Source organism: Melospiza georgiana, chromosome 10 (genome assembly GCF_028018845.1).
Source record: "Melospiza georgiana isolate bMelGeo1 chromosome 10, bMelGeo1.pri, whole genome shotgun sequence".
NCBI classification, from domain to species: domain Eukaryota; kingdom Metazoa; phylum Chordata; class Aves; order Passeriformes; family Passerellidae; genus Melospiza; species Melospiza georgiana.
The window spans coordinates 17,111,650-17,135,305 of NC_080439.1; the positions used below are offsets into that span (position 1 = coordinate 17,111,650).

General features: G+C 43.0%; 1 protein-coding gene across 3 annotated transcripts; it reads right to left on the minus strand.

The window, feature by feature from the left end:
- Positions 1-31: 31 nt before the first annotated feature.
- On the minus strand, positions 32-23,379 carry MOGAT1 (monoacylglycerol O-acyltransferase 1). 3 transcript variants are annotated; one of them, XR_009114891.1, is made up of 7 exons: positions 22,489-22,666; positions 13,575-13,753; positions 12,990-13,191; positions 10,249-10,423; positions 6,606-6,805; positions 478-3,705; positions 32-343 (listed from the first exon to the last, which is right to left on the minus strand). XR_009114891.1 is itself a non-coding variant. In XM_058031145.1 (6 exons), exons 2-6 carry the CDS (start codon positions 13,716-13,718, stop codon positions 3,551-3,553), a joined length of 876 nt encoding a protein of 291 aa, XP_057887128.1. In that variant the 5' UTR covers positions 13,719-13,753; positions 23,074-23,379; the 3' UTR covers positions 32-3,550. The 3 variants fall into 3 exon arrangements, 2 of the variants coding, with proteins under 2 accessions (XP_057887128.1, XP_057887127.1); XM_058031145.1 differs by lacking the exon at positions 22,489-22,666 and adding an exon at positions 23,074-23,379 and having other exon boundaries at positions 32-3,705; XM_058031144.1 differs by having other exon boundaries at positions 32-3,705.
- Between the last annotated feature and the right edge of the window lie 277 nt (positions 23,380-23,656).

The window sequence follows — 23,656 nt, forward strand, 5'->3', positions numbered from 1 at the left end:
CAGTACCTGAATTCCAGTCAGCACAAGCCCACTTGGTACAAGCCTTTATTATCTCACACTCCTTGCCACAGCTATCATTGAAACAACTGACATTGATATTTTACAGGTACCATAAAAAGCTACAAAGTGTAAATTACGCTGTGTAGTTCACAGAGCAAAAATACTCGAGGACTGAGTTTCTGTCAACAGAATTTGGCACAGAGGTGTTCACACATGGGAGAACAGGCAGGAACCTCATCCTGAGTGAGGGAACAGGCAGGAACTTCATCCTGAGCATGTCAGGCAGGCAGTATTTGCAGGTTTAAAGGCACAGCTTCTCCTATTGATGGACGGCTGGCTTTACCTGTGGCATGGAAAGGCACAAAGAGAAACACCCCAGGAAGCAGGCAGGCCCCAGGCAGTGTGGCATCCCTCCAGGAATGTGAGTGCTGCCCAGCTCTTCCAAGTGCAGCTGGGGCAGGGTGTCACCATTCCTACCTGCTCCTTGCTCTTGCTGTGTCCAGCATGAGCTGCAACTGGAGCCTCTTGCTGCAGCAAACGTGGGCAGCTTCCTCTGCCTGCTGCAGGGCTGGCATTGGTGCCTGTGGTGGCCAAAATGGGTCTGTGGCTCAGGATTGCAGGGCTGCTTTATACATCCACACTAACACAGAGGTAAATATTTCAGATGACACCATGTCTATCACATTTAGAGACAGAAGTTCTATTTAAAAATAGCCCTGGGTACACTAGACAATTGGTTAATAAAAGGTAGTTTGGAAGGATCATCATAAGCAATATGCAGTGGTAACTGAACAACAGTAAATATTTGAGTTGTTTGGAGATTTTGTTGGTTTGTTATTTTTTTGTTGGGTTTTTGGTTTTGGGTTTTTTACCATCTCCATTGTTATAAAGCAATGACAGTATCAGTAGCCATAGCAACACAATCCTTACTTGTTCTACCTGAGCCACTTATGGATGGTACAGAGCCCACAGATAATTTCCTCATGGAATTCAGAGGAAAACCTGTTTATAGGATATATTTTGACCAGATATTGTCCCAGAATCAGTATCCACATATTCTCTAGAAGTTTTGATTAATTTAATCAACAAAAAAACCTTGTTACCTTTCATCTTCAACCCAATGCTAATATTTTTTTAATTTACAGCTCGATTTTCTGTATCATTAAGGTAATGGGAAAAGAACAGACTGAGAACGAGAGGAAATATCTCATTAGAGCAGGTGATCTAGGAGAGCACAGTCTAACAGACTCCAAATTCTTTTTTCATGAATAATTCTCACTACTCATCAGTGCAGGTAATAAAGAGTCAAATCCAAAGGAAATTTCACATAACTGGCTAAGACAGAGCAACTGCTCAGGGATCATCACTTTATACAATCCTCAGGACCCTGAGACCTCTTCCCAGGTAACAAACCTGCCATGCCTGACCTCCCTAGAAACATGCCCTTCCAGAGCTGAAGCAGTCCTGACCTTCCTTAAGCTGGTGTCAAACATGCACAGGCACAGTGCTTTCTCTTCTCAAACCCTGCTCCTAAACCCCATTTTTGCTGAATGATAAGATACCACTCAGTATTTTCCATGCACAGAGACCAGACATCTCAACCCAGGGAAAGGTGGGTAGAAAGTGAGGAAGCAAGATGCCTGCACCACAGTGATCATCAGGGATCAGCAAAGGCATGGGAAGAGAGGGCAAGCACACATGGCACCAAGAAAGCTCAGGTAGAGGTGAATTGTGGGCACATTGACAGCAGTCTGTCAGGGAAGAGGGGCTTCTTCAGGCACTGCAAATTCCAGCCCTGGTTTCCAGAGTATTTGTGTCATTGCAGAGAAAATGAGAGCAGGACTCAGTGTTATTTACATCCTGATGACAATAGGATGACAAGAAGGAAGAGCCCTCTTAAGGAAACCAGCTTGTTGCTGGAGGGTTTTTTGGAGCACAAACATCTGCTCTGTCTGGCAAATACTTGTTTGGCTTTGGGGCGTTGGTTCAGTCGGAGTTCACTCCACAGAAGTAATTTCCACTCTTTTCTATAAACACCTTCCTCTTTCTAAGGATTTCCAGAATTTCTCTGGAACTTTCTTTCCAGAGTTCTACCTTGTTCTCAAAGGCCCAGGTGTGTTTCTCCCTGGAGCCTCCAGCCCATGGAATCCACAATGTGTCCAGTACTGCTATTCCTGGAGCACCTCTGTGTTGGAATCCATGCCCAGCTGAGCCAACTGCAGATGCCCAGGCTGCCTGACAAGCCCATGCCTGACCTGTCAGAGCACCTCACTGATGTAATTCAGGCACCAAAACTGCTAAAAGCAGAGCAAACTCTTCACTAACATCAGACTGCAAAGTCTGCAGGCAGTCAGAAAGTATGTACAAATACAACAATTTATCTCATAAAAATTCAGTAATATATTAAAATTCTTTCCATAGACAATAATCTCCAAGACACAGGCATTTTCACTGAAAAAGAGTTTGGCTATGATTTTTTTCTTTTCTTTTCTGAGGTGGATCTCCACATTTAGGATAAACCTTTTGTCAAATTCAGGCACCTGGTTTATATACAATGCATCCTCTTAACCTGCTGCACCCTAGAGCTATGCTCACACTGCCTTGGCACTGTAGCTGTGTCACCCTGCAGCAACAGCTTAACACATCCCCACATCTGTCAGTGGGGGAAAAAAGGCATTATCAAGTACAATTTTCCTTGGTGAAATTTCAGAAGTGACTGAACAAACTGGGCTCCACTTCCTTTTGTGCAAGTGCTTGACAAAGGATTATTTTTAATTTGCACAGGATGAAGAGTTCACATGATTCCCTCTTTCTCCTGTCCTGTGCCTGTCATCTCTTCTGAGGTTGAAACTACCAAAGCTGCTTCATCTTCCAAACTTATGATCCAAAGCACAGATTGTCCAGAAAAGTCACATCATTCAGTGCTTCCCACCACCCAGCACACACAAGGACACAAAATCTCAACACAGTTCTCCAATCAGAAGGTTTGCTCTGCTCCATGACTTGGACAAACCATTTTTGCCAATATCCAATTCAGGGCTGAAGGTTCCTATTTATTCTTGAATGCTCATGTAAGTGGTTTACAGTTGCCATCTGCTGAAAACATACACCTTCATTCCTGTGGAAGAGCAGCAGGGGTTTCTGACATTCACAGAAGAACCTGATGTCATGTTTGATAAATGCTGGTAAACCTCTCAACCTCTAATCAAAGACTTTGATTTATGCTTCTGCTACTGATCTCATGCTGGGGCAATTGCCTGTCCTCAAGCTGTGGTAAGAACATCTGTGTGGAGTCACTCACATTTCTGGCACACATGAACCTAAAAGGACAACTCAAAACAGCACTGGCTTCAAGGCTTACATGCCAATGATCCCTCCCCCCCACCACCCAAGAATAAGATAAAAATCATTAAATCCTCTAATAATCCCTTCTTAAAAGTATTCCTTACATAAGGATAATTACAGATTGCAAAATATGGATTGCAAGAAAGACATCTTTGAGCAGACACTGTTTCTTTGCATGAGATTTGGAATTACAAATTGCAATTTGCTACTCGAAGATGAGAGATTTATGTGCAGGGATGCCATAATTGCCTTTGTGCTCTTCAAATAATTTCTTTAGTTTCTGTAGATACAATGCATGGAGCTGATCAATCTCTTCAGTGGTGGGGTTCAAGTTCTGTTTTACAGGGATGGGGCTTCCCACTGTAAATCAAACAAAACAGCATTAGCTTCATTGACATCTCTTTTTAAGCAGAAGTAAGAGCTTCACCACAGCTCCCATCCAGATTGCAGAATCACAGCACAGTTTTCTTACCCTGGGGCCTGATCCTGTCTTGCACAAGCCTGAGGCCTTGGGCTGGTTTTTCACTGACTTTTGCTGAAGTTCAGGCAAAATTAATTAACACCCCCACCCCCCAACATTTCAGTTTGGCAGCAGAAGAGCAAATGAGAAGAGAGATAAGCTCTAACCTGAAGAAGCAGGTTACACTTCAAGATACAATCCTATGGGTTATGTGCTGTCTACAAGTTCAACACAGTATTTTAAAAAATGTACTTTCTCACTGTTTTCTGATGTGAATAATAAAACCACTCAGTGTGAGGTGTGCTTAAGAGGACATGGTGCCCTCAACCACACTGTCACATGGACAGGACTGAAGGAAATACTTACTTTCCAATTTATTCAAAATGGATATCACTGCACCAGAAATGTGACCTCAGCCTAGGGAGGGGTAGCATGTAAATCCCCTAAACCCTGTGAGGTGTCTCTGAGCCATCCATTGCCCACAAATGGCACTGGAACCAAAATGTTCCCCAGGCACTGTGCAAAGCCTGCTACCTGCTCCATGGGAAGTGACTCCATGGAAATCCAGAGGGCAGCCTTCTCTTCCACAAGAGGCTATGGCTAAAAAGTGGATTGCTAAGAGAAGCTTCCCATGATCTCAGTGTCCCTGTGTTGTTCAGTCACCAGATTTTGACAGCTATTCTTGCATTGGAAACACCAACACCTGAACAGACCCAACTGGGATTACAGAGGAAGCCTAGAAAAACACAGAGCTAAAAGCACCCTCAGGACTTTTCCAAAGGCACCTGAAAATTCCTGTTAAGAGATGTTGCCACTTCAGATTGGATGGTGATGACTAAAGGGAAGCCTAGCCAGAACACAAAGAGCTGAGTCTGCATTTTCCTGCTGCAGCTCCAGCTGCACCAGCTCTCAGGCCTGTGTGGGGCTGAAACTCAGACTTTGCACAGCTGGGGTGGGAACCCATGCCTGGATTGAGCAATACCTTAGAGGGGTGTGGAATCAATATACATACAGTACAGGATTTCCAGAGGCAGCACTGGAAACAGCAAACAGCCCCCAATCCCTTCTGCAACAGTCTCTACTCCCAAGAGTGAAGATTTCTTGTGGGATGGAAAACTACACTCATCTCTCTAATATTATGTGCAGCTTTAAGGAACTTGCTTAATTTGATATTTTAGGATTGTTTCTATTTCTGTAAAGCAGTAATAAAATAAAAAAAAAAAAGTAAAGGAAAACCAAAAGCACTCATCAAGCCCAAACCACTCAAATTCACAGATCGTGGCTTGGCTGAATGGCTCTTGGATGCATGGCTTCTGAACCAGGACTGGAATCAGCCATACCTGGCCACGTTGGCAGCACAGCTCATCACCCCAGGTGAGCTCACTGCAGCTCTCAGGAGCTGAGGCAATGCTTTCAGAGCCATGTTGAAGCCAAGAACACCCCACACACTTCCAAGGACACAGGGACATTGTGATGGTTCTCAAACATGGGCAAAGATCCACAAAAGGCAAAGGACCTTGTGAGATATTACAAGTTCTGTTGCAAGACTCTGGTCTTGCTGATTTGTAGCACTCCTGTGCTTTTGTCATGATGCAGAAATGCCTCATAAAATAAGACATTTTAAGTTTCAGGACAGCCCTGGTTTTATCAGCCAAAAAAGCCCAAAAAAGCAGATTATAGATCTCATCCAATACAGCTCATTCCAAAGATTTGATAACTTTTTGGCTTTAAAATAAGTGGCATTTTTATCCTGCCTGTGAACAATGCAGGCATTAAAAATTAAATATTTTCAAAATATTCAACTGCATGAAGTGATAAAACACAGATCTGCTTGAAATTTAACATAAAAAGAGCTATGTTTTTGTCTTAAACATTTTTATTTGTTTAATACTATAATAAAATCAACCCCATAAAAAGGGTAGGCCACCTTCAAAGTCCTTTGTGGAACACCAGAAAAGCTCAATTTTCTTTAGTTCTCTCAGGTCAGAATCTGGCTAAAAATGATTTATCAAAAAATTTACAGACAGACAGCTATTGCCTTTGCATGAGAACCAGCATCACCTATTTTGTAAAGGTGTGGTTGTCAATAAAACCATGAAAAAATGTTCAGTTCCACACTCCAGTGAGAGTAGATGAGCAGTAATGAAAGCTTTTGGGGAAGAACACTCTCCCAAACTGCCTGTTGATGTGGCATGCACACTCCAATTAAACATGACAGGATCTTTCCAAGGGAAAAAGCCAAGAGGGAAGGAAACAAAGCCATCTAAGTGGCAGCCTGCCCAAGGGCTGTGGCACCACAAGGTGTCCTCTCCCTTTCCTCCTGCATCTCTCCCTCTGACCTGATGAGCACCAGCTCAGCACCACACAAACCCTTCCAGCAGCCCTGCTCCAGAGCTCTGCCGTACCTCAGCTGCAGCATCCAACTGTTACTTCTCTGCAGAGCTAAGAAATTAAGCTTCAGAGCTTAAGAAATTAAATTCTGGGCTTCACACAAAACATCAGAACCCACAGCAACAGCTGCAGAGCTGTGGCAGCCCTCTCATAAAAACTGGAGACAACTCTTGGATTTCTTTATGGATTGCCAAGGATAGGAGCCTATGGATAACTGAGAATGAAGAGTAAGATTTGGCCAGAAAAGGGAAAGGAAGATAAGAACTGCCCCCTTTAACTGGGAAGGACAGTTTTAGATGCACACTAATTAATTCTGTTAGAACAGATTTATAAATTTACAGATATTAGCAGCACATTGATGAATTTTTAAACATTTGCAAACACATTAGAAAAGGTGCAGGGAACTTACCAACAGTGTGAATAGGTTGCCTGTAAGGTATTAAGCCAAAACTGTATTGGAATACTCCTCTAGCATGAAACAGTGGTAAAGCAAAGCCCATTATCTTTTGCAACTTCTCCTGTACATTCCTGAGCCATGAACCTTTGGGGTTTGCAACCTGCTTGAAAAGTTCATTTTCACCAAAGGAAAACACTGGGACCAGATGAGCCCTGTAAAACAAAGAGGACACTGAGAATTTTGCATCAGCCTGCATTTGCACTGCAGTTCACATCAGCAGCATGGAAACAGTTTCACAATAACCAGCACAGAGAGTTTCAGCAGCTTTGGATTTCATCAGCAACAGGCATTCAACTCCTCTCATGTGCAGCAGTTTTTTGGATGCCTTGGCTGGTTGGTGTTTAAAAAAAAAAAAGTGATTGGCACACAACTAGCAACTTGCTTTTGGCAGTATTTAGTTGGTTGGTACCTATTGCAACTTGTGACTGTTTGGAATTATGAAAATGAGTTATTGCATATATCATAAGTATGTCTTTATCCACTACTATTTCAGCAAGTCCACCCTCGTTCCACTTCATTTTTTCCCTTGGCAAGAAGAAAAGCCTCATTGCTAACTTTATAATGCTCCCAGCTGGGTGGCATCAAAACCAGACCTTGGCTTTCCCTTGTGCTTTGACCGGAGTAATGCGTGCCCTTGATTTCAGCACAAAAACCTTGATAAAAACCAGGCACCCTCACAGACACGAGTGCAATGCCAAATTCCTTCTCTGTGTCCAATTCCCAGCCAAACTCTGCTTCCTCTGGACTTCTTAGAAAACAGAAGCCCTAATCCATTATTACCAGAGGTCACATCTTGCCCACAGAAATTACATGAACCCACTTTGGCTCTTGCACAGCCTAATGAATTTTCATTCAGTTCATGAATTGGCCTGGGAGCAAAGGCACTGCCTAGCTCCTGGACAAACAGCCTGAGTGGATAGAATCAGTGCAGGTAAACCCAGCATTGTATTTAAAACCTTGGCTGGTTTTTGAATCTTCATTTCATTAACTATTCTACAGAGTTTAGAGAAGAAAAAAAACCCCAAAAACCAGGGAAATCCTAAACAGTCTCTGAAGGATTCAGGGATATTTTATTTATTTAAAACTTAGTTTTCTACCTTAGCTCTATTCTGTCCCCACTACTTTTGAGAAAAACCTTACTGTAAAATAGCAGTATTGCTAAAACATTGTCAGAATGAGTATGTGCAGAGCTGTGAATGCCTGAGGAGGATGCACTGAGGACAGAGCTGGCTGGAAGCACTGAGGACTGTCAATATCCACCTGTACAGTAAAAATCAACTGCTTCAACAGCTTCTTTAGCCTGAGGACTCACGCTGACTATCATTCCCACATAATGTTCTGACTAGTGTCTGCTCAAAGTTTCTTCCTCTAGTGGATTTATCACCCTGCCACCTGTAAAAGAAATATCATAAAGCCTGGTACTTACTGTGGCTGTGTAAACACTTGACTTTTTACTACAACACTAAGACAAACAGGAACATCTTGTGCTGCAATAGCTGTGGTGACCTGACACTGTGGGATTTGTTTTAATCTAGTGAAGACTTTTGCAAGATGCTATGTAGGAGGCTGAGACAGAGAAATAAGTAACTTATGATTGTGAAATTAAAGATAAGTTATCTGATTCATCATTTGTTTTGTGTCTTTAGGATTTCTTCACTTTGTATCAGATATTTGTACTACCTTGGACCAAAATTTCTTTTGCAAAAGTGCAGAGGACATTTGCTGACATATTCAGGCCACAATTGACAAGCTCCTAGCTGAGGAACACAGCTTCTCTGTGCTGGCAGCACAGGAGTCAGGGCCAGGGAGCACAGGCCTCTGCACTGCTCCTTCCTCAGTTGGTATTTGCTGCTGCAGATCATGATGAGCATCAGCAATGGTGGCAGATGGGGCTTCTCATCTGCATCCCACAAGCCTCCCTGGCCCTTTCATTTCCAGCTCAGTTGGAAATTTTCTTCCCATTTTGTTAATTGTTAAAAACAAGACTTCAAAAGCAGAAGCAGTTACTGGCTGCCAAGTCTTTGGGCAAGAGCTCTGTTAGACTTGCACAGTCCCCCAGTCCTGCTGGACAGATGAGCAGGCAGAATTCCTGTGCTTGCCACAGAAGCAGGTGCTTGTGCTGGTGTTTGTAGGAATGACTTGGAGCCTGCTGCTTACATGACCATGGGCGCTGCAGCCCTTAGCCCCTGGGGCAGAGACAGGCACTGCCACCCAGAGGAGGGCGCCAGGCAGCCACGACCCTTTCAGAAAGATGAGACCATCGCTGGAATCTAAGTAAGCGAAGGGGTAAAGGGGCCATTCCTGTGTTTTGTAAGTGTCCCACTCTTGCTGTTATGTGTTGGAGATACTTTTGAAATCAATGTCTTGAGAGGTACAGGTGGATCTGATTTCTCAATCCAAATCAATTTAGATGAGAGATAATCACCACCAACCTTTCTGATATGACAGACCAGACATCTACCAACATACTAATAAAAACAACAAAAAAAAAAGTATCTAAATATTCTTCTAATCTTTATGGTTAAAACAAATAAAAGCTAGAGAGTGTTGAGGATCCCACTGAATTAATCAAGAGTTGGACTAAGGACTCATTTCATCAGTAAACTTCTAATTCAAATAAACACGTATTTTTTCTGGCTACAAATTAGACTAGAATGTTACATTCTGTTGGCACAAAAAAGTCTTTATGAGAATCCTAGTGATATGTGTAAGAAACACCCTAGGAATTTTGGCACAGAACAGTTTCTAGTTTTTTGCACTCTGTGTAAAAGCAGAGAGCCCCTCTTCTCAGAGACCACCTTTTCTCCAGTTCATAGCTTAAAAAGCTCTTACAGATTTCTCAAGACTAGTATTTTTTCTCATTGCTTCACATGTCAATGTTTAATCCTGGGAGCTGTTCAGAAAGTGTACCTGGAACAGAACATTGGTTTCAATATTTCTAATATACAAACCATCTAGACCAGTCCAGAACAAACACAATAACTTATACTGTGTAAATCACTCAAAAGACATTGATACCATCTCTGTTTAGCAACACACTGATGGCTGCTTCATAGTAAAAAGTTAACTAGTTTTTCTTGAGATTTTCACCAAAAATTCCCAGGAATTTAATTCTGCAAATGGCAATCTTCAAAAGTCTTTAGAATAATAGTGAAAACAAATCTTCCTAGACCATAATTCTCAGTGATTTAATGAAACAGAGCGTGGCTATCCAACTTGTTTGTTTGCTTAAAATGATAAGAAAATTCTACCTTAATGTATCTTAAATTTACAGAACAGAAAGCAGAATGTTGGCCCTGCTCAGAAAACCAGCCAAGATTTACTAATAATGTTTCATAATTCTTACTCTTTGCTAGTGCAGGAAACAACTGAAATAAAACAAGATACGCTAACAAAACCTACTGTTACCAATTATGAAAGTCAAAGGGAGTTTTCAACACTCCCAGAGTGGATCTAGGTGGACAGATTGGCTCCTGTGCCAGATATTTGATTGTTCTTAAGGCACTTAAACTTTTTCAAATTCTCTAATATTATATAATATGAATTATATTTAAGAATCAATCTGTATTCAAAGCATGCTTCATGGAAGACCTACCCATGTTTCAGGGCCATTTTAATAAAGCCCTTCCTCTTGAGGATGTTCAAGGTGAGACTTCCAGGATGTGCATTCAGAGATTCCTCTGCTCCTCCAATGACAATGACAGATGCATGGCCACCTCCTTTATTGCTCAGCACATGGGAGACACTTTCCTTGCTTGCAGAAACCATTCCTTCAGGAGAAAACATTTTAAGAGTGACCACTGGTCACTCTTAAGAGTGATCTTCATGTACAAGTACAGTGGAATTTACAAATATTTTAAAATAGATAATTGATGTTTCAAAATGATAACAGCACAGAACAGATTTCAAAGGTTTGGGTCAAGCTCCTTACTCTGGAACAGATTTGTTTTTGGGCACGTGCTTTGATTTCACACTGATGAGTTAAATGTTTTTGCCTATTGCAAGATTTTTGATTCTTCAGGGTGTGTTCTTCTGGCAACTTAACTCCCCCTCAGAGAGCCTCTGTGCCCAAGAACAGGAGGTGAATGGCAGCAGATACTGCTGAGAGGCAGCAGCTAAAGCTGCACAGCAGGTGCATACAAACACAGGCACAGAGGGGTTAACAGAATGTGTAGAGGACTTGTTAACTCAAATATGGAGCTACAGTGCCAAGAAGATCCCTCCACTCTTTTCACAGCTATAAAGCAGCAGCTCCCTCTAAGGCAATGGCATGACAGCATTAGAAGCAGCAGAAAAGACTCACTTCTACCATTCCTAATAACTGCATCAGCTCGTTCTCTAGTAACCAGGCCCAGGCACTCATCAATATTTAGGCTAAAATAGCAGATTATCTGAAGCTTTTCTGGTACTCCTGCAGATATAGATACTTCTAATTGCAGGCACACTGCTGTACAAGACTTTATCATCTCCTTAGATCTTGCTTTGGACTTGATGCTTTAAAAAATCCATTTTCCAACAGACTAGCACCTAATGTTTCAAAGGTTCCTTTTACCCAGAAGCTATGTTTAATTACACTGTGTTGAATTAATATAATCTAAGTGACAATTTAGAGATCAAGTCTAGTTTACATTGTTGGTTATACAGAGCTGGTATCAAAATGCACTTTTGGATGTTCTGCTCCCTATTTGGTCTTTTTACCAATAGGGACATTACAATGTGGATTATAAAAATTTGGGAAGAGAGAGAAGATCTACTTTTGAGAGCTGGCCACCAAGAGGAATAGCTTGCAACTGGAGCAAGTCCAAACTTCAGTAAAAAGCTATATCCATTTGCTTCAAACAGCTTCACAGTCACTGTTACTCTGAAAATGCGGCTGACCTGGGACTCACAAATAATTCAAGTGGTGCTCATTCAAGTCAGCATGCATTTTCCCTGGAAAGGAGAGCAGAAATCACTACCTTTCCCAGGACAAATGTGTCTCCTGCTGAAGCAGAGCTGCCCTGCATGCAGGGCACTGCTCCATGCTCACACCGCAGCCCAGGGGTGTTGCAGCTGCACTGCCAGAGGCAACAACTGCATGTGCTAGACAAGCAGAGAAAGAATGGGACATGAAACACTGTGCCAGGAGTGTGGCTTTCAGGACATGGAAGATTTTGCAAGTGTTTTATGATTGGAGTGGTGATCTGTAGTACACCAAAGGTCCCCTCTCATTTATCAGCTGCATACCTGTGAAAACTGAGCTCCAATGCTGGCTCTTCTTTAGTGCGCTTTTTACTGCAGCTCTTTCTCATTCTGCAGGTAAATATTTGTTCCCATGGGTCAAGATGCCAAAAACATGTAAATCTGACTTCCAGACAATTATTAAACAACAGTGTTTAAAACTGCAATGCTCTACCACTGCCAATCCCTCACTTTGCAAGCCTCAAAGAACGCCCTCAGAAAGTACATTTGCATGGAAAGGCATTCTCTGATATGCTGAAGTATACATAGATAAGTAATTCTGATATTAATCTGGGAAACATCCTAGGCATGTTTCCGTGCATGGAGCAGTGCAACCTCTCTGAGATTGCAGTGTCTGTGTTGCAGTCATGAATAAAGTTAGATCTCTGTCTCCTGAACTTAGTCGTGTGCATCAGAACATGCTTAAATGCTGTGGTTGAGTGAATTTTAATAAAATAACTCATTTATTAAACCACTGGGAGGGAGCATTAGTACTTATTTCATTCTTCTCTTTTTTCAGTTCCCCCAACTCAATTGCTTGTTATTTTTATCTTTTATTGCTGTAGTACCAGTCATGATATCACTCCTTTCTGAACAAATGCTTCTCAGAACAGAGAAAAAACGTCCCTCTCTTTAGAGTTTACATCTTAATTAAAATTACACAGATTTGCAATATAGGACTTCAGTCAGAAGCAAGCACTTAATTTCTGAGTATAAAGATACTTGTAATGTATAACACTAAGCCCTTCAGGTAAGAGATTAGCCTGAATTTGTTGTACAATTGCCTGCTAATGACTAAATAAAATTACAAAATATTATGCCCTTCTCTTCTTGTATATGCTGGGTGCTCAGGACTGCTATCTGATAGTTCAAAGGAAAAGCAGCAATTTCTTTTCAGAAAGAAAAAACAACTCAGTAATATAGTTTACAAAACTATTAATAAAACCTTCCATTTCTTTTTTTCCAAAACAGTTCATCACAAAATAGAGGTTAAATTTAGCACCAACAGTGATCCTTCTGAAATTACTTACCATATATAAGTAGAGGAATAGACTCTACATTTGTAACAGAAGCTAAAATATGGAGCAACAGCTGAGACATTCTGCTTTTACCTACCAGCACTCATTATATATTCTCTGAAGAAGGGACAGCCAAACCAGATGGGCATGATATGGAGATATGGAGTAAGGCCAGGAAATAAATTTTTGAAAGGAGGATCAGTGCAAAAGTTTCCGAAGGCTCCAGCAACCAGGACCCCATGAGGGTGAAAGCCAAGTAAGTAGTTGTGATTTGGGTTCAGTTCTGAAGTTTTTATAAGCTGAAAAATAGAGTCAGTGACAGGCATTATGATATTTACCTCAAAAACAATGGAGATTACGCATTGACAGGACATAGAAGCAACAACAATGAATTTCCTTCTGAGCACTTAAAATTACTGTCCTGCTTTACAGATAAACAAAGCTTAAATGGATGTGTCAGGATACCATGTCCAGATTTACTGTGCTGAAGCACTACCTCGTCACCCAACAGTCCAACTAGAAAGCCAGGCCCTGTCCCCTTTTGTCACTAAATCTCAGATTTCCCATGTTTTAAAAAGAAGTTCACCCCAGTGAGAGTATTAGAATTTTAGCAAAGTTGAGTCTCAGATGTCTGTCCATGGTTCTGGCTATTCAAGCTGTTTGTGAGAAACCCTTTACTCACATGAATGGGAAAGTATTCCCTGAAGTACTTCCAGACAGTCCAGCCCCTGACCCAGTGGGACCGCCTGCCCCCGGCACATGGTGTTCCCCAGTCAAGGTACAGCCACAGCAGGTACAGGACAGCAAGGAACCAGAAGTTGCCCATGATCAGGATCACAAAGAATCCACAGCAAAACTCTGCTACAAGAGACAAAAAGTGAAAGTATAGCAAGCATTAATCACATCTGTGTCCTTTTAAGAATGCCCAACCCCGATATATTTTTAGAGATTTACTCAAAATGCACACAAATTGAACTCAGCTTATTCCACATGGTGCTGTTACAATGAGGGTGAAACATTATCATCTCAGTCTATTATTTCTCCCTCTACTGCACAACTGGATGTTTGGTAGAGAGCATCTGGTTTACCTAAGGCAAAATAAAAGGAGACAGCAAGAGCAAACAAGGATGTAATGCTTCAGGGAGTGAGAAGAAAGGAAAGCTGGGGAAGGAAAGAAGGGAAAAGCCACAGCAACCTCTCTTTTCTAATTACAGTGATATTGGGCAATCATTTTCTATTCTCCTTCTCAGCTTCTCTACCTATAGTATGGAGTGATAGTTCCACTCCCAGCCAGAAGTGCTGTCACTGGCCAAGGAGATACACTAGACAAGACCAAAACATGGAGAGGTTCCACTTCAGCCACTAAACCAGTCAGCCAAAGGGGAAGCTCAGGGCTGCTGTGGGAATGCAGCAGCAGCCAAGTCCTGATACTTTCAAATCCAATTAAGAAAGAATTGTAACACCCTGCTACAATAGTGATACATAAGAATTGGATTATACACAATTCAAAGAGTAGAAAAAAGTTGTTTGGTTAAATATATTTTGTTATTTGGGGCTCAGCCTTGAAATAATTATTCAGGGAAATCCTATGGAAACTTAATCTTTATAGAACTTGCAGAATTTTAGTTTTGGAGTGTGTTGAAGAGCTGTGGTCTGAGATGTCTGAGGAGTAGAAGCTGCTGCTCTCTGCCCTGTGGTACCCCTGCAGCAGCCTGCTTGCTCTGCCACCTCCTGAACAAACCCCATCAGGCTCATGGATCAGAGGCTGAAGTCCAGGTTGCAAGGGAGCAAGGGCTTTAACATCATAAATTTATACAGTGGCAAGCAAAACAGGACCTAGCTCTTGCTGAAGACTCAATGGGCAGAATTGCAGGAGCCCAGTGTTTCTCAGGGATATTTTACAATGCAGAAGCAGTAATTTATGTCTCACAATTGACTGGCTTTCATGAGGGAAATATCCTGTGAAGTCCTAGAAGTTACACCAGTGAAACATACTGAGCTAAACACATCACTAAATAGAGCAGATTTAAAAACAAACAACAGAAGTATTTCAAGCAATAATTTGGCTTACACAATGTAAAATATCAACAGAACTGAAAATTTTAGAATAAGTAGATGAACCAAGAGTAAAACCTACTCATCCTAGCTCAGAGATCACCTTCATTCAGGAGAGATATTACTTGGGTGTTGAAAAGCCAGCAGATTCCCTAGATTGTGCAGGTTTTGAGCTGAGATCTCAGCTTGGTCTACAGGTACATTAGTATTTCCTCCAGCCTGAATATTTACTTTTTCTGAACTTCAACCAGTTTGTTCCTGAGCCTAGTTTGACTGTGTCTTCAGAATAGAATTGGATATCTTGTCTAGAAGGGGATGAACGTTTACATTTCCAGCAGAAATATGAGCAGAAAAATAAGGAATTGCATTTGCTCTGAGGAAGGGAGAAGGAAATTACCATAAACAAACGCAGGAACAGGACAAAACCTGCCATTTTCAAGGATACTGCATTCTTCAGTACAGAAGCTCACTGCTGCTTCCCCAAGCAAGCAACCCTGGTCTTACACAGAAAAGTACTTGAGCAAGAGCTCTTGAAAACACCACAGCTAACTGAGGCCCACAGACCCCCAAGTCAATGTGGAAAACTCACAAGAACTGAAACCAGTTCTAAGGAACATCATTAATGCAGGACAAGTAACACAGATGAAATATGACACCCCAATTCTACAAGGAATTTCACAGGGAAACCCACAACAGCATCACTCCAAAACAGGGCACAGAAGTCTATTGAGGAAAAGTCATTACCTGTTCCTTGAAGAAGAGATCCTGAAACTATAGAAATTTCTAGGAATGCTAATCTGGACAGGGTGCCAAGGTTCTTGATCTGAACAAGTATGAGAAGTTCCTTTAGCAGCTATAAATCAATTGATTTGTTATGCAAGATTTAATAAGTATTTAAATTTCCTACCCTTCCTTTCAGAAGCACTTTTGACTTAACAGAGAATCAATCACATGGCTTTTTTTAAACACAGAATTACATGGCTTTTTACTATCAGTTTGCTAGCAAACAGCTGAAAAGTGCTTTGTAGCCAAGCATCCTTGCTGTGAGAGCTAATTTCATCAGCACTGAGAAGGCCCAGATAGCAGTACTTAATCCTGGGCAGACAAACATCTCCACATCAACAAGCTGCCTGCTTTGCTTTAGCTAGAACACCTTCCTGAGTGCTGGCAAGGTGTGGGGAGATAAGTATGCTGCTAGCACTTCCTCAGGGGAGCTCAGCATCTTGTAGGACAAAGTTGATTACTGCATTCCCAATGAGACATGTGAGGCAAATTCCTTTTGCCATACCTCCTCATTATTTCAACGAATTAGCAGCCTGCAAGATGAGCTAAACACTGATGACTCAAAACCAATGAGACTGTAAACACAAACCTGATGTTTTCTCCTTCAGACAAGACAGTGAGTAAATAAATAACAACCTTTTAAAGTAAATTCATAAACAAATTCCAGGCAAAAGGTGAATAACTTGGGATTTGTCACTCTTCGGCATCATGTCCTTGGAGGTAGTTCCAGTGTACATTCTAAGTGTAATGTTTGGTTGAACTTGAATAAGAGCTTTGAAAAGTATCTCTGTGATGTATTGGATTTTGAGGGCAGGTGAGGGGAGATAAGGAAATATAGACTAAAAGACAAATCACTACCAGGAAACTCTGAACATTTGGTTTGTGAACCAATATTGGTGTGTCACTTCTCCATTTTGCATTTGCAACACATGCATACTCATATTTTGCAACAAATGGTGAAAACCACTCTATGTAGGGTGAGCAATCAGCACTGGCAGCCATCCTGCCCAATGATATTTGCACAACTGATCCTTCAATCATTAATCAGGCTCTGAGTTTGCAACTGGGGGCACCAAATGTATGAAATAGTTAAGTGTCAGAGATAGGAAGCAGGAAAACAGCACAGGTTAAATCTGGAAATTGGAAGTTTCAAACACATTTGGAGATACTACGGCATCAAAACTGTTTGATTAATATCTGTTGTGAAAGCCACCAAATGCAAGATTGTCCCTAGAGGAGAAAGGTCCCATTACGCTCAGAGCAGTCATGGACAGCGTGGGCAGTGCAGATGTGTCCCTGGTGCCAGGGGTGCTGGTGTCACCCCAAGCAGCACTACAGGCTCTCTGCAGTGCTCCAAAAACCATGCAAAGGAGCTCCCTCCAAAACTGGTTGGGCAGACAGCATTTGTTGGATTGGATCAGTCTCCTGTGAGGACTTTTGTCAGGTTATTGGTTACGCCTGGGAGCCACAAAGACACCTGAGCACTCCTGCCAAGGCAGCTGTATCTCAGCAGGGCTGTGACAGCAAACACAAACACTCAGATGCCAAGCTTTAGAGGCCTGTTGATGCTGAAATTTGGTTCCAAATTCCCAAGACCTTCCACTGGTAAATACCAATAAACTAGAGATACAGAGCATTACACACAACTGACCTGGAGGTAGAGAGGCCTGGATACCATAAATCCCCTAGTTACTAATTGCCAAATCCCAAGACAGCATGCCAGATTTAATCTACATGTTTCCCACTTATTTTCTTTCTCCTTAGGGATTCACTGTCACTTATGTTCACATAGGGCTTGCCAGGCTAGGGTCTCTGGCCCAACACAGCAGAGCTGTTTTTTCTTAGTATTTTTGAGAGATACAAACAAATACAAATACAAACAAATACTTGATTAAATTCCCTCCCTAAGATGTAGGTAACAGAGGCAGCATTCCTAGAAATGCTAGTCAGTAATAAACCCTGTTATTCTCTGTGATCACACTTCAGCCCCTACCCATAGGCCACCAATAAATTTCATGGACAGATGAGTACAGAGTGACAAAATCAAGTAGCAATACCAGCCAGCTTGCTAGGAAAGGCTCATGGAGCCTAGCTGAGTTTTCTTAAGCATCAAAAGAGTTTGGTTTTTTTTTTTTTAAGACTTTGAGGAAGAACAAAACTATATTAGTTATTCAGCTACTGCTGATGAATTAAATCAGCACCAGATAACAAACCATCGTGGCATGTTTGCAGGAAAGGTTAATATTTGCTTTAGCACATTACACTGACACCTTCTTTCTCAACACAGAAACCACTTATTATTCCAGCAGCAATCTCTCACTCTGTGGCAAACGTTTCATCATTTCTACTCTTTTGGGGAAGCCAGATCCACAACTCAAAACTGTCTCCAGCAAGTTCAATTAACAGACTGCTTCATCCTACATGCACAGAAGTTTAATCACGAGAGAACAGGATGTAGTTTAACATATACCAATGTCTTCAGCATATTATTTTGTGGCTTTGTGCATATTAAAGTATACCTTATATTATATACTGATTTTGCATTATTAAGGGTTTTGCAAATAATTAGGGGTACCTGCACAACAGTCACTTCCTAAATCCCCAGTGAGGAGACCAAAAGTGGGCCTTAGGAGATGCACTATTCTCCTCTACCATCACCTTTTCTCAGAGAAAAACCCTGGTATCCCTGCTGGAGAGTTAAACTCTCATTTTCCTTCTCTCATTATCTGGTCCTAGACACCACCACTCCACCCAAGCTGCTCAATTTTGTATTTGGTTTTGTACGTGTTCAAACTCCACTGTCCATTTTCACATCAGGGGCACAGAAGTTAGCAGGAGCACATAGCTCACCAACTCACCTTCTAGCTTTGCTTTCATCAAAAATGCTGTCATTTGATTTGTGTACATTAGAGAGCAAGGAAAACAAAGTGCTAAAGCACTGGGAAAGCAGCATTTCAACCAAATCTGATTTTTCTTTAATGGTTTTGCCTTTAAATGAACCCTTTGCTCTACCTCCTGATACAAAGTGACCCTCACTGACAGATGTGCAGTATGAGGCACACAGCTCACAGCACACACCAAGGATAATGCCCATCTGCTGTGTGAGAAACAGAAAACCTACACCTGTTCCCAAAAAGAGGATATCAAGCATATTGGTAAATGCAGCAAAATTATTTCAAAGTTCTTTAGAAAAATATTTCCAAGCTTAAAAACAAAGATTTCCTGCAAACACTGGGCATATCCATTGCATCCAATGACAATTCCTTTATGCACAATGAACCTATGATAGAAAAATGGGGGTTATGTAACCTCTTTGCTTTGTCAGTCCTGCAGCACTTACAGGCTTGGAGATGTTATTTCTCCAGGTGACTTTCTGCCTGGGCTTGGGCTGGACAGTGGCACAGAGTGACCAAGGGCACCCAGCACAGAGGCTCACAGGCAGACATACTGTGGGTGTTGCATGAACTTGGGACAGGGCCAGACCTGCCCCAGGACTGTCAGCCCCCGGCCAAGCAAACAAATCCCGAATAACTGCAATTACAGACATAAAACTACCATCTGTAAAAATTGTCTGGTTTAGCATTTTATCCAAAGTAGATATATGAGATTGCAAAATTTCATGTATCTGCTGTTTCAGCAGTAAAACACTAATGGCTTGACACTATACTTCAGCCTGAAGCTGTTTTGGATTTGTGCTTAACACAGTGAGAAATAGCATTTGCCAGTTTTCAGTTTTAACAGCTTTAGTTTTCTGGACTCAAGACCGGTAACACTTGTCTTTCAAAAGACAGAAGCCCAATTAAAATACTTCTCTCTTTCACGGAACTTATATCCAAACTTTTCTGGTCTGCTGACTTGGAGAACATAAGATAGAAAACCACATGGCATTTTCAGTCAGCACACAGTGGGAATCTGTTAATGGGCATTTCTCTGATTTAATCCAGAAACTCTTATATTCACCTCCCAGTATTTCAGAACTTATTTTTGTTTCTGGTGTCATGCCCCTGGATAAAGAACAGGCAAATCACTGTTACAAAGAAAACTTGTCTTTTCCCTTTGAGGGTGAACTTTGGCAGCTTGCAGCACAGAACAAGGAAGTACAGGAACTTACAGCCAGAATTTTAAAGAGGTTCCTTTTGTATCTAATGAAATTCTGTGCACATCTGTACGGCTTTTTTGAGACAGAGGCATGTTTACTCTGCCTACACTGCACAGCAGAAGCAATGGATCTCTAGTGCAGATCCAGCCCAAGCTGGTACACTGCATGAAGAAGCAGAACTTCGCTTGTACCAGGATGCTGCTGCTGTTTTTTTCAGTATTTGCAGACTGATTCACTCTTTCTACAGTGGGGATGAGATTTAGACTTCAACAACTACTGCATGTCTGAATTTCAGGCCAGCTTGTGAGTTGCACAAGTAAGAGGGCATTTTCAGTCATCAATTCCACAGTCTCAGTAAACCATGCAGCATTACAACAAAGCAAGCCTGGACAGCAAGGGCTTTTTACATTTTTCAGCCAGGAAGATAAAACCAAGAGTTTTTATCCAAGTCACATTGTGAGTTCTAAGTTGTAATAAGCTCACATTCCCCTTACAGCTTACACAGTGCACAAAACCACTTTTTCACATGTCACTCCCCAGATTTGAAGCATATCATTGACCAATTCAGGGCACTAATTTACAGTTATCTTACTTCATCTATTAGTCCTACAGTTCATTTTACTAAGCTATGGCACATTACAACACACCTAGATGGACAACTTCAGCAGCTAAGCCAGTACCCCATTTATTCACCACTCTAAACAGAATCCCTCTATCTATATCATGAATCATGAGCTGTTATAGGGCATTATCTGTTCAAGTTTTCACATGCAGATATGTAACACAAGACAGACAATCAAGATCATGCTTGGCATAAACTAGTTCCAGCCACACACAAACCCCCAAAGAACACCTAAACCTCCAACCTATTCTATGATGAACTCACACAGTATTTCACTTCTCCCAAGGCATCCCCTCCCTGATTTGAAAGTGTCACTATTGAATCCAAAGCTTACAAACAAACAACATCTCTTCATAAAAAAAAAAAAAAAAAAAAAAAAAAAAAAAAAAAAGGCTGAAAAATCCAGACAAAGGGACAGTCTAGAACATCAGAAATCAGCCCATTTCTCACTGCTTTAAGTCATTTAGGATTCATCCACCTGAATTTTCCTGCAGCTAAGTGAAACATTTTGGCCAGATCACTGGCTGCCCTTTCACTTGAAAGCATCTGCCTACGAAATGACAAGGTCACAGTGGTCAGCTCTAAAGATAAACATCCCCATGGTGCACAAGCAGATACTTATTATTAGAATCACATTGTTAATCAAGCATTCTTGCAAATCCATTTCTTCATGATCACATAAACTCACTACACTCAACATAACCACCCTTAAGACCATTTCTGAGTTGATTTTCCTTGACATTCCCAGGCAGTGCCAGCTGCAGGTGACAGCTCCCTACTTTGCCTGCTAAACTACAGGGAGGGGATTTTCTGCATCCTGATCACTTCTAGGAAGCACAGGAAGATGTGGTTTTCTGCAGCAGTATTGCTACATTAAGGCAAAAAAAAAAGCTTTCTTCCACTGACCCTGAACTTCCACTGCTTTATGAGACTTAAATAATGGCTCATGCCAAGACCTAATTCAATAACAGAAAATTAAAAGAACAGACTACTTACAATGTAGCCACAAACAGAAACTGTTTATCATTTAAGTATATATAATTTTGAAGTAGCAGAACAACTGCTGATTAATCTGTGAAGAAGCTTCATACCCTTCATACTTCCCCCAAATTTTTCATATGTGGGTTAGCAACCTAAAAAAAAACACCTGAAAGACATCAGACCACCTATAGGATCATATATTTGTAAGACATACAAGGAAGATAAGTGCACACTACTTTTTACCTTGTAAATCCTACAGCATAGACAATCTTGAAGTGTTACAGCATTTCCAGGGATATTATTCAATAACCACTTCCCAATTTATACAACCCATGGATTTAGTCCCAAAGAGTTAAGGTTTATCTTACCTTATCAAGTGATTCATTTCATCAAATTCAAGATACCCACCCATGTGAATACAATTTGCTGCTGTGAATACATGCTTAATGATAGGTGTCTATTAAGATATTAGGAAAATTAATTATAAAGGAACAATCAGTAGAAAAAGATTACCAAGCAGAATTAGCAACACTTTCTTAAAGCTGGTGAGGATATTTTTCATACGCTTACAGAACTGTCTGCATTTGAATCAATTCACTGACAATGCCCATTATTTTTCATTACCTTGTTAAATGAGAATTTTATTGAACTACAGCATATAAAGTTATTTAACGAAATTATGAATGAAAACAGCATTAGTCATGTTCCAGACTTTATGCTCATCTTCGATAAAAAAAAGTTGCTGTCAGAAACCTACTGGGCGTCTCAATGAGGAGCCACAGACACTACCTTTTTAGGCTCATATTTGAAGCAGAACCCATAGAAAGAAACAGACCCCCATAAAAGAGGGAAAACCATCCAAAGCTTTCAGGGAAGAAGCGCGATGCTCCAGCCTGCCCGGGCATCGGCGGGTAGCCGCTCGCCCCCGGCCGCTTCTGCACCCACGTGGAGCCACGGCTGGCACCGAGCGATGCCCACGGGTAACGCCGGTCACGGAAAAGCCGCTTCTCGCCCTTCTCTCTCAGGGGCAGGGGCAGGAAGGAGGAAGGCTGTTACCCAGCAGGAGGAAGGAGAAGATCCACTGCAGAACGGCGACTGTCTGGATCCTCCTCTTTAGGGGGATATTGATGGGGGCAAACTCGACCTTCATGCTGACGGAGAGCAGTGCGGGAGGCACGGAGCTGCCGGCTCCAGCCCCGGCTCCAGCCGCCGCACCTGCCCGCTGCGCGCCGCTGTGCCGCGGCCCCGGCCGGGCAGGACGCGCCCCTCCCGCCGCCGGCGCTGCCCACGGCCGCGGGTCCGGCAGGCGGGGACGGGGAGGCGGTGCCGCCCGCCCCGGCCGCGGGAAACCTGATCCTGGAGCGGGAGCGGTCAGAGCCCGAGCACGGCTGCGGGGGCTGGCGGCGGCTACACCCCCTCCGCCCACAGGCGGCTGGAGCGGGTCCCCCGGCCCGGAGCGCCGCGCCTGCCCCGGCTCGGCATGAGCGGCACCGGGCGGAGGCACCGCGGCTGTGTCGGAGCGAGCCCCGCGCCTGCGGAGCCAGGCGCGCCCTCACACCCAGCACCTGCGCTGCCGGGCCAGGCTGTTCCCCTGGGAGCGCCCCGAGACCCGGCACTCCGGGGCGTGCTTAAGGCTCTTACCATTAAAGAGCTTATGGAGCTGACCCAGGACTTAAGAGTTCCTGCAGTGTTTGGCGTCAAGCGTTTCGTTTTTAATTACATCAGCACACGCACAGCCTCCTCCCGCCCGCGGCGCTTCGCCCGGGGCGCCCGTGACAGAGATCGTCAGTAAATAAAACTTCGGCGTGAAAAAGAAACCACCCCCCGAAACTTGCACAGCGTTGCCCCAGCTGACCCCCCCTCTCCATGGGGACGACGGCAGCGCCGGGATTCACCATCCCCCGCGGGGACAGGGATAACGTTGGGACTCACGGTCCCCACGCGGGGACGGTGACAGCGGCACAGCCGCGACTCGCGGTGCCTCACGGGCCGCCCCTCCCGCCCGGCGCCGGTGACAGCGCGGGGCCCCGGCGCGGGCTGATGTCACCGCCGTAGCTGCCCGCCGCGCTGCCGGGGCTCGGCGCGCCGCCCGGCCCCTCCTCAGGGGCAGCACGGGCTCGGAGCAGCCCCACGGCCGCCCGGGCGCGGTGTCACGGCGCCGGGGAGCGCGGCGGGCGGCGGGAGCGGCCGGGGGTCCGAGGGCGGCCGGCGGGCAGCGCGGCGG

What these genes read in the sequence shown, in the direction of transcription:
- MOGAT1 (XM_058031144.1), bottom strand. Translation starts at nt 22,582, where the DNA reads ATGAAGGTCGAGTTTGCCCCCATCAATATCCCCCTAAAGAGGAGGATC. An exon ending in AAAATGGCCCTGAAACATGG is followed by an intron (nt 6,806 to 10,248) that starts GTAGGTCTTCCA and finishes TTTGTTTTACAG; the next exon opens with GGCTCATCTGGTCCCAGTGT. An exon ending in GCAACCTATTCACACTGTTG is followed by an intron (nt 3,706 to 6,605) that starts GTAAGTTCCCTG and finishes TTTGATTTACAG; the next exon opens with TGGGAAGCCCCATCCCTGTA.